This window comes from Eucalyptus grandis, chromosome 2 (genome assembly GCF_016545825.1).
Source record: "Eucalyptus grandis isolate ANBG69807.140 chromosome 2, ASM1654582v1, whole genome shotgun sequence".
Taxonomy (NCBI): Eukaryota; Viridiplantae; Streptophyta; class Magnoliopsida; order Myrtales; family Myrtaceae; genus Eucalyptus; species Eucalyptus grandis.
The window spans coordinates 13409367-13424675 of record NC_052613.1 but is presented as its reverse complement, the minus strand read 5'-3'; the positions used below and the strand labels follow the sequence as shown (position 1 = coordinate 13424675).

The following is a 15309-nucleotide window of genomic DNA, read 5'->3' as shown; positions in this document are numbered from 1 at the left end:
CTGGACCAAATCATGAAGTCTGTTGTCGGGCTTGCATTGCTATGTCATAAATCAAAGTAAGTGAATTATATATTGGCAAGTTCCAAACTTATTTCTTTTGGCAAGAATTTCCAAATTTATTTCATCGATAGTAAAATATTCTCTCTTCCGCCTGATATGGGCGGTTGGGTGGATGGATGGTCCCGTAGTGATGGCATTAATTTTTCTCCGTTTCAAGCCTCACGTGTTTCATTTAAGTCATGTTTAAAAGAGGCCGTTTTATGTCCACAAAATCCTTTTGAGTCTGTCCTCAGGATTCACTATTTATAAATACGTGCATCATATGGCGAAACTTATCACTACAAATTCACGCAGGAATTATAGAAGCTATTACCGTAGATTTCAGCCATGGCCGCTTCAACAACGACTACCGACGTGTTTTTGTCTGGAAAGTACAAGACTGTGCTTATAGACACATCGTCTTCCGGTCTCGCGAATCCACCTCCAAAGCCTCTTCTGATCGGATCTCCGGCTGAAGTTGCCGGAGAATTCCCTGTTATGGTGTTTCTCCATGGTTATTTGATGGAAACTTCCTTCTACTCGCAGCTCATCCAACATATTTCTTCTCATGGCTATATCATGGTTGCTCCTCAGGTAGATTCTCTCTCTCTCTCTCTCTCTCTCTTCTGTCTCTAAAATTAAAGGTTTTAACATTGTTATTGTCCCATTGAACATTTTGTGACTTAACTAAGTAAATCCTTCCTTTAAATCCTTCCTTACATAGCGGATTAAATGATTTTTTACATAAAATAATTGATTACATTACGTGTAATTAGAAGTTGTCAAACGCAATCAATAACATAATGTGCATGAGGTTTTAGTTTTCCGACATGGTTGTCAAACAAATCCTATATCTTTTCTATGTCATCTGACATAATATTGCGAGTATATCTGCATCCTCATATAGTATATTATTTCCATTCCACCGTTCATCCAACTAAATAAGATGAATATGTTGACAATTAAAATTGTCGCATACCAGCAAAAGATGGAAAATACTAGACTTACTAAAATTAGTTTACAAAATTGATCTACTAAGTGATGTGTCAAATTATGCTAATACCTCATTATTTATTAAAATATTAACACAATGGTAGTTGTCTACCATTAAAATTTCATGGTTAAAGATTGTATTAATCATGATATGACGAATGTCTTAATTTCTATAAATACTAGACAATGCTAACATTTTTATATATTCATTATATCAATCATAATACCAATTGTGATATGATATAGTGCACATTTATTTATTATAATACCATATCATGTGCTCAGCTCTCAAGTATAATCATAAGTCAATCACCAAAAAGTAAATAACTATCTGATACTCATGAAAATCAAATATTCATGCGAAGCAATTAACTTATTGTTAGTATCTTACAACAATTTAAATACACATAAAAAGGTCTAAATATTTTCAAAATTTAAAAGAGAGAAAGAAAGCTTTATGGGTGGCTGTGATCAAAGCTGATCACATGGATTGGTTGGGCCTCAACACGGCACTGAGGGGTGTTTGGTTCGGCTTTCCCAGGGGCTTTCAGCGGCCAGCCAAGCCCTGGGAAAATATTTGGTGTTTGGTTTACACTTTTGAGCTTGCATTTTCCCAAATGCCAGCATTTGGAATGCTAGTTTAGGGTTTAATGAATTTTTTCTTTCCAATATTGCCCTTACCGATAATTTTTTTTTCCATTTTGCCCTCCAAAACACTGTTCATCTTCTTCCTTGGACTTCCATGGACTTCTGCTCAGTCAAGCTTCATGGTGGTGGGCGGCGCTCTTCCTTGGACTTCCATGGACTTGCTGCTTGGCCAAGCTTCGCGATGGGCGGTGCTCAGCCGCGAGTGGCCAGATCTGGCCACCGGGGGCCAGATCCGGCCGCCAGAAAGCCTCGCCTAAGGTCGCGCGACCTTAGGCGAGGTGGCTTGAGGTCGGGCAACCTCAGGCGTTGCCTGAGTTGAGCGATCCAGGTGACGCCGCCTGAGGCCGCGCGCTTGAGGCCTCGCGATCTCAGGCAACACCCTGGGTCGCTCGACCTTAGGCACGACCCAGGCGGCGTTGCCTGAGGCCGCGCGACCTCAAGCGGCGTCGCTTGGGTTGTCGCTTGAGGCTAGGGTCGCCGCCTGAGGTTGCGTGGCTTCAAGCGGCTGGGTTGCGCAACACCTGAGGTCGACGCCTCCCTCCCCCGCCATCGCCGTCGCCGTCGCCGCCGCCGCCGCCAGCCACCTCCTCACCACCGCCAGCTGCTCCCCCACAATTTTCCCCTCACCACGCGATCTCCTCCTCCCTTTTCTTTTTTTTTTTTTTTTCTTTTTACTTTGAAATAGCTTTGCAAAACATGCACAAAAAATTGGTTTCCAAACACAACTCCCTTCCCAAAATGCTCATTCTCTCAAAGGTACTTGGGAAATGACTTTTCATTTCCCCAAAGTTGAACCAAACGGGGCCTGAGGCCCAGCCCGCCTGCATAGTACGTGGTACAAAATGATTAAAGCCTGGACAAAGCTCGTCCTTTCTTGGAAGTATCTTGTCCAGTGGTAGAAGTGGTCCAGTTCAAATGAGTATCTTGTCCAGTGGTAGAAGTGGTCCAGTTCAAATGAGTAATAGGTGAAAATTTCAAATTATTATGATTATTTATAGAGAAAAAGGAGTCCACCTTAGACCATAAGGGCGCCAAAAAAAAAAAAAAAGCTCAGAAAGTTGAAATACCAAGACCGGATTGGCTTGGAATATCTGGGTTGGAATTAGGTCAGGGTTGGTTTCAGCCTGATTCTGAATTTCATTTTCGGTTGGTCCATGTTACTAAGCTTGAGACGAAATTAAGAAAAAGTACATTTGAAAATTATAAATTCAAAAGTATAAATTAGGGGGAACTTGGGTCTAAGATTAAAAATCTTATCTTATGGAGTGCAAACTACATTGGTGATGTTCGTCGTCCCTATGGAGAGTGACTATTGCGTCGACTTTGTCCGAGATAGCAAGAGACCGATGAAACACCCCGTCGTCATCTTGGACAAACAAATAGAAAGGGAGGGAGCATCTAGCAATCACCGTTTAACGGTTGCCGTGAATTTGAATTTGAGCATATTGCTCTTATTTTAATTTTTTGGACTATTTTAATTAATACTAAATAGATGAAGTTTTAGATTTAATTTATTAATATGCTAAGTTTTTTGAAATATTTCTTTGTTAGAGCTTTCTAAAATTTTCACGACACCAAGGTGGTGCTGTAAAAGCATAGTGGGTAGGTTTAGATTAGGTCTGAATTGGGTAAGGTTTGAAATGCATGTTATTTATTTAATGGAAATGAGCGCATATGAGTTAGCGGGTCAATTTGATATGCATTCACATATAACTTATGCTTGAGGCAATCCACTTATTTGCCACATGCACATGACCCAAACTTAGAATCAGAGAAAGTAATTTGTATATGGAATCGACAGTGAAGACATTGTGTATAACCCGATCAATGATATGATTATTTGTGTGCTATGAATTTCATCATACTCGGCATGATGTGTGTATGCATGTCAATTTTGATTAATCGGTTATATCACATGTCACTGTCACGTGGTGTGTCCTTCACATAATATATCTCCATAACAAGATAAACATCAAAAGATGCATAATCTAAAAAACCCTAATGTTTTTGACTCATCAAAACAAGTTTCTCGTCTTCAACAGCTTTACAAGTGTGCCGGGTGTGACAGCACCGATGATATCAACGCTGCAGCCGAGACCACGAACTGGCTGTCCCAAGGCCTCGCCGCCGCCCTCCCGCCCCAGGTCAGCGCGAACCTCGCCAAGCTCGTCCTCGCTGGCCACAGCCGTGGAGGCAAAGACGCCTTTGCCCTCGCCCTCGGCAAATCATGGACGCCGCTCACCCTGTCCTTCTCGGCCTTGCTCGGCATCGATCCCGTCGACGGCTTGGCCTTGTGCTGCTGTAAATTCCAGACCAAACCACCCGTCCTCACCGAAGGCCCACAGTCCTTCGACCTGAACATGCCCGTGATGGTCGTCGGGTCGGGCCTGGGAGAGGACAAGAAGTACAAGTTCTTCCCGGCGTGCGCGCCGAAGGGGCTGAACCACGTGAAGTTTTACGAGAAGTGCCGGTCGCCTGCTTGGCACTTCGTCGCGAAAGACTACGGCCACATGGACATGGTGGATGACGTCACCAATGGGATAGGAGTGGCGCTCACGTGCACGTGCGAGAGCGGGAGCTCGAGGGAGCCCATGAGGAGGTTCGTGGGAGGGGCGGCGGTGGCGTTCTTGAGGGCCTACTTGGGAGGTGACGATCGAGATCTCATGGCCTTGCAGGACACGCCCGACATTGCTCCCGTGCAGATCACGGTTGAGGCTTGCCTGTGAAAAATTGGTCGGGTGAAGATTTTCTGGGAACTGTCGGTTGATGTGTTTTGTCTTCTTTGGAGCTGGACAAGCCACCGAACGCTTTGTGGGGGGCATCATAACTGTTTGAAATGTCCTTCATGCTTGCCCAAGGTTTTTGTGTAATCATTTATTTATAAATCATCGATTATATTGTTTATCAAAATAAATTTTCATCGTCCACGAAATAAATTAGACATAAATCATCATCGACAATAAAAATATTTTTCTATTAAATACTTTAAACGATATAAACAATATTTTCAGAAAAATATTTTCCTAACAATTTATTTTCTTGAAACATTGTCCCTAAATTTTCAGTGCTATGGGATCATGGAGTGACCCTTCATAGACGTGGGATTAACTGCCTGCTTATAGCCCACGTCTCGCCTCTCTTGCACAGGCCCGGAGACTAAGATATGGGTGGGCCGTCGTGGTGGGCTCATCAATGCACCCTAAGATAAAGGGTTATTTGAGTAGGTTGGGTTGGACTAGGCATGAATTGGGTTGGGTGTGAATAGCATATTTGTACTCAATGGAAATGAGTGAAAATGAGTGAGCGATTCAATTTGGTTTACTTTTTTTTTTTGGTTTCATGTATAACTTATGCTCGGTACGATCTACTCGTCAGCCACGTATACATGACCTAGACTTTAATGAATATATTACATGGCAGTGATGACGTGGAGTATTATCTCCATCAGTCACCATTTTTATGTGTGTTATAAATCTTATCATACTCAATTTCATGTATGTATATGTCTCAATTTTGATTAATCAGTAACATCATATGTATTCGACTCGTCAATACAAGATAGACACCATTGGTGACGTCAACGTCGCGGCATCCATGAACTAGCTGTGCAATGCCTCCCAACGCTCCTCTCGCCCCAGGTCCGCTCAAACCTCGCCAAGCTCATCCTCGCCTGACATTGCTCCTCTGCAGATCACGGTTGAGGTTGGCTTGCGAAATTGGTTGGTGAAGATTTTTCTTGGAACTGTTGTCGGTCCATGCGTTTTGTCGTTTCAGAGCTGGACAAGCTACTGAATCTTTGTGTGGCTTCATAATTGTTTGAAACATTCTTCTTGCTTTCCTAGGGTTTTTATGTAATTAGTGAGCAAATATGCGAACTGTCGGATCCAAAATAAACAGTTTGAGACAATTTTCGAAAAAAAAAAAATCAACCCCATTTGCTCCTCTTGGCCGAGGTATCACCACCTTCACACAATCAAATCTATATATGTTTGGCCTTCCAATATCTCGCAAAAATAAAGCAAAGTTACAAGTAGTCTCTACTAACTTTAAATTCAAATTCTTTCCTTTAAATCTCCTCGCAACTGACCTTCAAGCCAATCCAATTGAGTTACTAGAATTTTCTTTTTAGTTTCACCTATCAAGTGGTTACAAGGTAAGTTCACGGGCTTCATTTTTTTTTTTAACAAATTGGTTTTGTTTTTAATGAAAAAGAGTTGCCTTTAAGGTGATTAAAAGCTTTGTTTGTTTAAGATTCTACTCAAGGCGAGCGAAAATTCTATGAACTAAATTAGATCGATCTACTTGTTAATCCCCAAACCGGATTGGCTCAAAATTTCTAGGTTTGAATTAGGTTGGGGTTGATTTCATGCCTTATTCTAAATTTCATTTTGGATCGGTCTGCATTACTCATCCTGAGATGAAAAGAAAAAAAAGAGCACATTTAGAGAAAAAAATATAAAGATAAAACATGTAGAAATAAATCGATCATTATATAAAGACACCAGACCATAAAAATACGAAATGAATGATCAAATATAAATGAGCCAAAATGAGATGGTGTTAGGGCATATGAGATACGCATCATCCCACAAGTCATGATTGTTTAGTTTTTATTTTGCCAAACTATAGCGAGCACAAGAGTTATTTTGAGACAAAATTAGGGTGAGCATGATCCGGGTTGGGCCGACTCACCCCCTAACCCTAGGATCAACCCACATAGTGTTAGTCTTCAATTCTTGGGACCGAGGATTGACCTTATTGAGCTTGGAACCAAGGACTGGATCAACCCAATGGGTTCAGTTCGGTTCCACAATCAACCCGAGACCAACCGATAATTTATTTATTTCATCTTTTGTACATCTAAAAAGGCAATCGAGGACCAGATCGACCCAATGGGTTTAGTCCGATTCTAGGGTCAACTTAAGACCAACCGATAATTTTTTGTTTCATTTTTTTGTACTCTCTGAAAAGGCAAGCGAGAACCAGACCGACCCTATGGATTCAGTGACGAGCGAGGTTAGCTAAGAGAGGCGGGTGATGAGTGTCGAATGGGGTGAGCGTCGAGCATCAAGTAGGGAGTAACAAGCCAAGCGAGCATCGAGCAGAGACTTGCTCTTGCCCCAATATGTTGCTTCCAACTTATGGTGACATTCTTCAGATTCTAATGTAGATGAGATTCCAAGTGGGCTAGTTGGAGGTTAAGCGGATTGTTGTACTTTAGCTAGTACATCCATGATGGGGTGCGATTGGATCGTATCGTATCGACTTGATACGTTACGATGAGAATATAACTTTCAACAAGGTATGAAGGGTGTCGTATATAAGTCTTTTGTAGACAACCATTGGCACCGGTTGGCAAATCATTCGCACCAAAATTTCTCTCCCTTTCCATTAAAGAAGAAGGCATTCCATTTTCACTTTTACAAAGAACAACCGGCATTTACGCTGTGGAAATCGGGTGCTTTCCTCGTGATCGCATTCAGACCAAAGTGAAGTATTTTTGTTTGTGATTCATCCGCAATCCAACGTTCGTTTCGGGGCTAATTGTTGTTTGCACATTGGATAAAGGTAAGTTGTCTTCCGCCGACTTGAATTCCAACACGCATGTTGAACGGTTGTGTTTATTGCAAGAAACATTGTAAATTCGGTTGTAAATTTATTATACGGATTTTTTTAGTTTTGAATTTTTTAATCGAATTAATTTAGTCCAAAACTTCTGAGTAAAAATAAAATCAAAACTTCTTGTTCTCAGCCAAGTTTAGCCTAAGGTTTTTGACATGATTATGCAGTCACCGTCGACTACCTTACCTTTTACTGACCCTACCTTTTATGGCCAAGTATTTAGGGTGCGTTTGGTTAGACTTTTGGGAAAAACCTTTGAAAAAATACAAATGGCTTTAAGTTAAAGGAATTTTTCAAAATGTAAATTGTGTTTATTAAATTGTAATTTAAAAATCTATTGTGAAGTACCTTTAAGTAAAATAACGCTTGGAGAGATTATATTTATAAAAGACTTTTGTGATTAAAAAAAATTCATCAAAAGAAAAATAAAAAAGTTTGCCGGCCAGGGGCGATTGAAATCTGTCACTGGTGGCTGACCTATGAGGTTGCAAGACCTCACACAGCCCCCAAAGACCACTGGCGAGGGCTGCTTGGGTTCGAGTGACCTTCGATGAGGGGGTGACCAAGCAGCCGCGATCTCCGCGTAACCTTGCTCGACCTAAATCTAGGTTGCTTGGGTCACTAGAGGTAGGTTGCGCAACCGGCGACCTAGCGACCCAGATTTGAGTCGCGCTCAATGAGGTCGCACGACTTTCGGTGACCTAGATTTGGGTTGCGGCGAGATCGCACTAGGTCGCCAGAGGTCGCGTGACCTTGCTATGACCCAGATCTAGGTTGCCAGAAGTCGAGTGAACTTGGTGAGGGCTATCTGGTCGCGCGACCTTAGGTAGCCCTTCATGGAGGTTGCGCAATAGATTTGGTCACCACAACAGTCACTAGGGTCACCCGACTACTTGCCCTTCGCTAGCGACTATCTGCCCTTCGTCGGCGACCACTTGTAGTTATGCCAGTCCTCTTCAATGGAGAAGAAGAAGATGAGCAGTCGCTCAGCATGCCCAGAAGGCAATGGCTCAAGGTGTCCTCTCAGCTACTTTAGAAGGCTTGCATTTGGAAAATGGGGTTCAATAAAAATTTGCCAAACACACTTTATTTGGCCTAAAAAAACTATCTTTCCCAAACACACCCTTAGTATAAACAACTTTACCCGAAGCAATGCTGTTTTTCTGAATTTTCTTACTTTTTATTCATCTATTTCCTTCTTCTATGGAAGAGGAAGGGAAAATTTCAAGCCCTGTTCGTTCATCCTCGCTGTCCCGTTCCACTTCATCTTCTTCAAGCATGGAGCAGGCACCCCCGCGAAGATCGTCTATTGCTGAGGTGACCGTTGCCGTCGAACTGTCATCGGCCGCTCCATGCAAAGCGCACCTCATCTCCAAATCTCCTCCTCCATGCTCATCAAAGCTTGGGGGCATCGTGATCTTGGCGAGCTCGATGGCCGGGGGTTGTTGCTGACTTTGCTAGGTCATTTTGTCTTGACTTTTGTTTGCTTGGGCTATTAGTTTAGTTCCTGTATTGGTTCGTCCTGTTATTTTCTGTGTAATCCCCATTGCCTTCATACGTCTTAAACTCTCCATTTTACAGTGTATTAACCATATTACCCATCACTTTTTCTTCCTTTGAATGTTGCACCCCACATAGCCTCAAATGTGGGGGTCCTTTTTTGAATTTATTTATTCTTTTTCTTCTACTTTCCTTCTTCTTGTTCTCTCTTATGTTGAAGCGTATTGCCGGCGCTTCTTCATCTTCCTCCTTCAACACCTCTATGCACATTAACAATTGGGTGATCTCACAAAGCCTCACGAGCTTACTTTGTTCCTCACCATTGCTCCTCACAAACCCTCGGCATGTCTTGTAGAACCACCCTATGCCAGCACGATCTTCCTTGAGATGTAATTCTCCATGACGATACTTTAATTCTTTGTTGGAGGTAATAGGTTTGAGAGAGAAGAAGTGGTTGCTTGAAGTATTACACCAAGAGACGTCAAGTTTGGAATCTTTCCAACAAGATATTTTAGGCGTAGGAAACCCTAGAGTTTTTATATGCACGTTATTGGGCTCCGGCCCATATGGACCCAAATAACCATGCTTTTACCTATTGGGCTTGTATGTGAACATATTATTTTGGACTATATTAATAATATATCCAACATTCTTGTGGTGATTTTTGAGAATTGGAATAGGATGATCCGGGTGCTCGAGCCCATGGAAAACGTGAGCAAAGATCTGAATGTAAAGAGGAATATTTTGATGCATCTATAACTAGTCACCTAGGATGATAAAGAGCTTGACACTCTCATTAAGGAACCATCACCAGAGATGCCGACATCATGAGATCCAAGAGTCCCTAATTAACAAAATCACCGAGATGAAATAGGAAAGTGAAAAAGAAGAAGAAGAAGAAACAAATAAAAAAGATCTCTTGCCTCGAATTTTGACTCTTTGCGAGTACAATATGGAAAAACAAGGGGTAATATAGTCAATACACTATAAATGGGAGGGTCAAAGCTAAATGAGGAATGGAAAAAACGTGACTCGGAAAATATCCGCAAATACTGATTTACAATTGTTATACCCATGGGTAAACGCCTAAGGTAATAATTCTATTTTTATCTCTAACGTGATTCCTTATTAAAATTTCAACATATACAATTTCGGTGGACACAGTGCAGTTTCACCAATAACTTCTTTAAAAAGTAATTATTCAAATATTTCATAACAAAAGTGATTTTGGTTAACTTGCGAATATCAATTTTTCAAACACTCATAACACGTGTGCATAAAAGATGCTACTTATTCCCTTGAGAAAGATATGTTATAATACTCCTGCCCTGCTAGGATCCACTCAATTGAAGAATGTTAAAATGTCTCGTCGACACGCCTTCGTTGTTTTAGATAAGTTTTTTCATGGTGAAAAGTCTTACTTTTAGTTCATGAGATTGTGCATTATATTATTTCCATTAGACTATTTCAATTAATTTGCATAATCGAATCTTTGAATTTGCATACCTTCTCTAAGCAAGTGTTTGACTCCAAATCCTATTAATTGGGATTGTACGTCTGTTGGGTCCGAATTTACTTATGCCCACAGAACCTGGTGCTATTAGATGTCTCGACATAAGTATTGCACTCGAGTTTTCAATATTAGACGCCTTCTTGGTATCGATACTTCAATAGATAGTTGAGCTCCAATAAACTAGATTTAGAGTAGGAGGGACTTGATTAATAACAATAGTTATGCAAGTTCAAGGAATAAATTAGACAAGTTAAAAAGTATTGGAGTTCTGTTGGAAAAAAAAGGTGGCACTATCCCAGCTCCTCTCGCCATGTGCCAACGTCAACCTCCACCGGTCCTCCTCCCTCTCCCCCCCACTAAATATCTGTCTTATGTCTCTCATCTCTGCTCTCACTTTAGTGTGCTCACTAGGGGCACCGAGGCACTCAAGCCTGCATTACCAAAGTAGCAGAAGTGCTACTGTCTAGGAGAGATCGGGAGCTCAAGTCCAGGCCTGTGAACCCACTTTCATTAAAAAACTTAAACTAATAAGTTATGAACCAACTTAAATATACATTAACTACTTCACGTCACACAATTATTTGATGTGGGACTTTTTCAACATAACTCTCATGTGTATATCAACCATCTCCCGCTCAAGTGTAAGTTTAGTGTTAGGTCCGTTCCCCCTTAATCTAGTTATCATTCAGTATCAACTTAACTTTTGAATTTCCATCGTTGCCCAACTTCAGCCATAGTCCTTTTCTCCGGACCAAATCATGAAGTCTGTCATAAATCAAAGTAAGTGAATTATATATTGGCAACTTAATCAATTAGTTACAAGTTCCAAATTTATTTCTTTTGGCAAAAATTTCCAAATTTATTTCATCGACAGTAAAATTCTCTCTTCCGCCTGATATGGCCGGTTAGGTGGATAAATGGTCCCATGGTGATGGCTTTAATTTGTCTGCGTTTCAAGCCTCACGTGTTTCATTTAAGTCATGTTTAAAAGAGGCCATTTTATGTCCACAAAATCCTTGAGTCTGTCCTCAGAATTGACTATTTATAAATACATGCATCATATGGCGAAACTTATCACTACAAATTCACACAGGAATTTAGAAGCTATTACCGGAGATTTCAGCCATGGCCGCTTCAACAGCGACTACCGACGTGTTTTTGTCTGGAAAGTACAAGACTGTGCTTATATCGGTAGACACATCGTCTTCCGGTCTCGTGAATCCGCCTCCAAAGCCTCTTCTGATCGGATCTCCGGCTGAAGTTGCCGGAGAATTCCCTGTTATGGTGCTTCTCCATGGTTATATGATGGAAACTTCCTTCTACTCGCAGCTCATCCAACATGTTTCTTCTCATGGCTATATCATGGTTGCTCCTCAGGTAGATTCTCTCTCTCTCTCTCTCTCTAAAATTAAAGGTTTTAACAGTGTTATTGTCCCATTGAACATTTTGTGACTTAACTAAGTAAATCCTTCCTTACATAGCATATTAGATGATTTTTTTACATAAAATAATTAATTACATTACGTGTAATTAGAAGTTGTCAAATGCAATCAATAATATATTGTGCATGAGGTTTTAGTTTTCCGACATGATTGTCAAACAAATCCTATATCTTTTCTATGTCATCTGACATAATATTGCGAGTATATCTGCATCCTCATATAGTATATTCTATCCATTCCACCATTCATCCAACTAAATAAGATGAATATGTTGACAATTAAGATTGGCATACCAGTGAAAGATGGAAAATACTAGACTTACTAAAATTAGTTTACAAAATTGATCTACTAAGTGATGTGTCAAATTATGCTAATACCTCATTATTTATTAAAATATTAACACAATGGTAGTTGTCTACCATTAAACTTTCATGATTAAAGATTGTATTAATCATGATATAACAAATATCTTAATTTCTATAAATACTAGACAATGCTAACATTTTTATATAATTCATTATATCAATCATAATACCAATTGTGATATGATATAATGCACATTTATTTATTATAATACCATATCATGTGCTCAGCTCTCAAGTATAGTCATAAATCAATCACCAAAAAGTAAATAACTATCTGATACTCATGAAAATCAATATTCATGCCAAGCAATTAACTTATTGTTAGTATCTCAAAACAATTTAAATACACATAAAAAGGTCTAAATATTTTCAAAATTTAAAAGAGAGAAAGAAAGCTTTATGGGTGGCTGTGATCAAAGCTGATCAAATGGATTGGTGGGGCCTCAACACGGCACTGAGGCCCGCCCCGCCTGAATAGGACGTGGTACAAAATGATTAAAGCCTGGACAAAGTCACAAAGCTCGTCCTTTCTTGGAAGTATCTTGTCCAGTGGTAGAAGTGGTCCAGTTCACATGAGCAACAGGTGAAAATTTCAAATTATTATGATTATTTATAGAGAAAGAGGAGTCTACCTTAGACCATAAGGGTGCCAAAAGAAAAAAAAGCTCAGAAAGTCGAAATACCAAAACTGGATTGGCTTGGAATATCTGGGTTGGAATTAGGTCGGGGTTGTTTTCAGCCTGATTCTGAATTTCATTTTCTGTTGGTCCATGCTACTAAGCTTGAGATGAAATTAAATAAAAGTACATTTGGAAATTATAAGTTCAAAAGTATAAATTAGGGGGAACTTGGGTCTAAAAATCTTATCTTATGGAGTGCAAACTACATTGGTGATGTTCATCGTCTCTATGGAGAGTGACTATTGCGTCGACTTTATCCGAGATAGCAAGAGACCGATGAAACACCCCATCATCATCTTGGACAAATAACTAGAAAGGGAAGGAGCATCTAGCAATCACCGTTTAACGGTTGTCATGAATTTGAATTTTAGCATATTTTGTCTTATATATATATATATTTATATATATTTCTTGCTTTTTCTTGATAAACTTCTTGCTCTTATTTTAATTTTCTGGACTATTTTAATTAATACTAAATAGATGAAGTTTTAGATTTAATTTATTAATATGCTAAGTTTTTTGAAATATTTCTCTGTTAGAGCTTTCTAAAATTTTCACGGCACCAAAGTGGTGCTGTAAAAGCATAGTGGGTAGGGTTAGATTAGGTCTAAATTGAGTAAGGCTTGAAAAGCATGTTATTTATTTAATGGAAGTGAGCACATATGAGTTAGCGGGTCAATTTGATCTACATTCATATATAACTTATGCTTGAGACAATCCACTTATTTGTCACATACACATAACCCAAATCTAGAATTGGAGATAGTAATTTGTATATGGAATCGACAGTGATGATGTTGTGTATAACCCGACCAATAATATGATTATTTGTGTGTTATGAATTTCATCATACTCGACATCGTGTGTGTATGCATGTCAATTTTGATTAATCGGTTATATTACGTGTTACTGTCATGCGATGTGTCCTTCGCATAATATATCTCCATAACAAGATGAACACCAAAAAATGCATAATCTGAAAAACCCTATTGTTTTTGAATCATCAAAACAAGTTTCTCATCTTCAACAGCTTTACACGTGTGCCGCGAGTGACAGCACCGATGATATCAATGCTGCAGCGGCAACCACGAACTGGCTGTCCCAAGGCCTCGCCGCCGTCCTCCCCTCCCAGGTCAGCGCGAACCTCGCCAAGCTCGTCCTCGCCGGCCACAGCCGCGGAGGCAAAGGCGCCTTCGCCCTCGCCCTCGGCAAATCATCGACCCCGCTCGCCCTGTCCTTCTCGGCCTTGCTCGGCATCGATCCCGTCGACGGCACGGCCTCGTGCTGCTGTAAATTCCAGACCAAACCACCCGTCCTCACCAAAGTCGCACAGTCCTTCGACCTGAATATGCCCGTGATGGTCGTCGGGTCGGGCCTGGGCGAGGACAAGAAGTACAAGGTCTTCCCGGCGTGCGCGCCGAAGGGGTTGAACCACGCGGCGTTCTTCGAGGAGTGCCGGTCGCCTGCCTGGCACTTCGTCGCGAAAGACTACGGCCACATGGACATGCTGGACGACGACACCAAGGGGATAAGAGGGGTGGTCTCGTACTGCATGTGCGAGAACGGGAGCTCGAGGGAGCCCATGAGGAGGTTCGTGGGCGGGGCGGCGGTGGCGTTCTTGAGGGCCTACTTGGGAGGTGACGATCGAGACCTGATGGCCTTGCAGGACACGCCCGACATTGCTCCCGTGCAGATCACGGTCGAGGCTCGCCTGTGAAAAATTGGTTGGCGAAGATTTTCTTGGAACTGTCAGTCGATGTGTTTTGTCTTTTTCGGAGCTGGACAAGCTACCGATGGCTTTGTGGGGGCATCATAACTGTTTGAAACGTTCTTCTTGCTTTGTGTAATCAGTGAAGAAGTATGCGAACTGTCCAATCCCAAATGAACGGCCGAGAGTGTTGGAGAGTTGGTAACAATTGGAGGGGTCCCTCCTAAAGATAATGCACAGAAAATATGAGAGTAATGACGTTATCATTACGTGTTAATACCACCAAAATTTTCAAATTAGTTTATTTATAATAAATTTACCTCAAATTAATTTATAATCTTGACAAATCTCAAATTGATACACTTATGATAAAAAAATTTTGTTATTGATGTACTTGTTTGGGATTTCTAGTAATTAAAAAATTGATTTAAGGTAAATTTATCACATGTTTATTAGTTTTGAGTTTTTTGTGATATCAACCCTACAGTATTGAACTTTTATCCATTTTGTGATCAAGTGTCTAAACTTTTTTTATCATTAATTGAGTATCTCAACTTTTTGAATCGCAATCAATGTCTTGCTTCCATTAAGTTGAATATTAAGTCATTTGATTTTTGCTAAGATGGTTTACATGATAGATCAAATGATGACATAGACCTTGGCGTCATTTTATTTTTTCCGTATAAGAACAAATAATTTTTTTCTTTTGCATCTAACAAATAATGTTTTTCTTTTGCATCTTCTTTTTCTATTTTTTTGTGTTCATCTTTTATTCTCCTTTTTCAAAGTAGTCACTACG

General features: G+C 40.5%; 2 protein-coding genes across 2 annotated transcripts; both read left to right on the top strand.

Annotated features, from left to right (window-relative positions):
- The first annotated feature begins 205 nt into the window (after positions 1-205).
- On the top strand, positions 206-4594 carry LOC104423837 (chlorophyllase-2). Its single transcript, XM_010036284.3, has 2 exons — positions 206-633; positions 3723-4594. Exons 1-2 carry the CDS (start codon positions 388-390, stop codon positions 4404-4406), a joined length of 930 nt encoding a protein of 309 aa, XP_010034586.2. The 5' UTR covers positions 206-387; the 3' UTR covers positions 4407-4594.
- Positions 4595-11378: 6784 nt separating this feature from the next.
- LOC104423825 (chlorophyllase-2) lies at positions 11379-14787 on the top strand. Its single transcript, XM_010036275.3, has 2 exons — positions 11379-11692; positions 13833-14787. Exons 1-2 carry the CDS (start codon positions 11441-11443, stop codon positions 14517-14519), a joined length of 939 nt encoding a protein of 312 aa, XP_010034577.2. The 5' UTR covers positions 11379-11440; the 3' UTR covers positions 14520-14787.
- Positions 14788-15309: the final 522 nt, after the last annotated feature.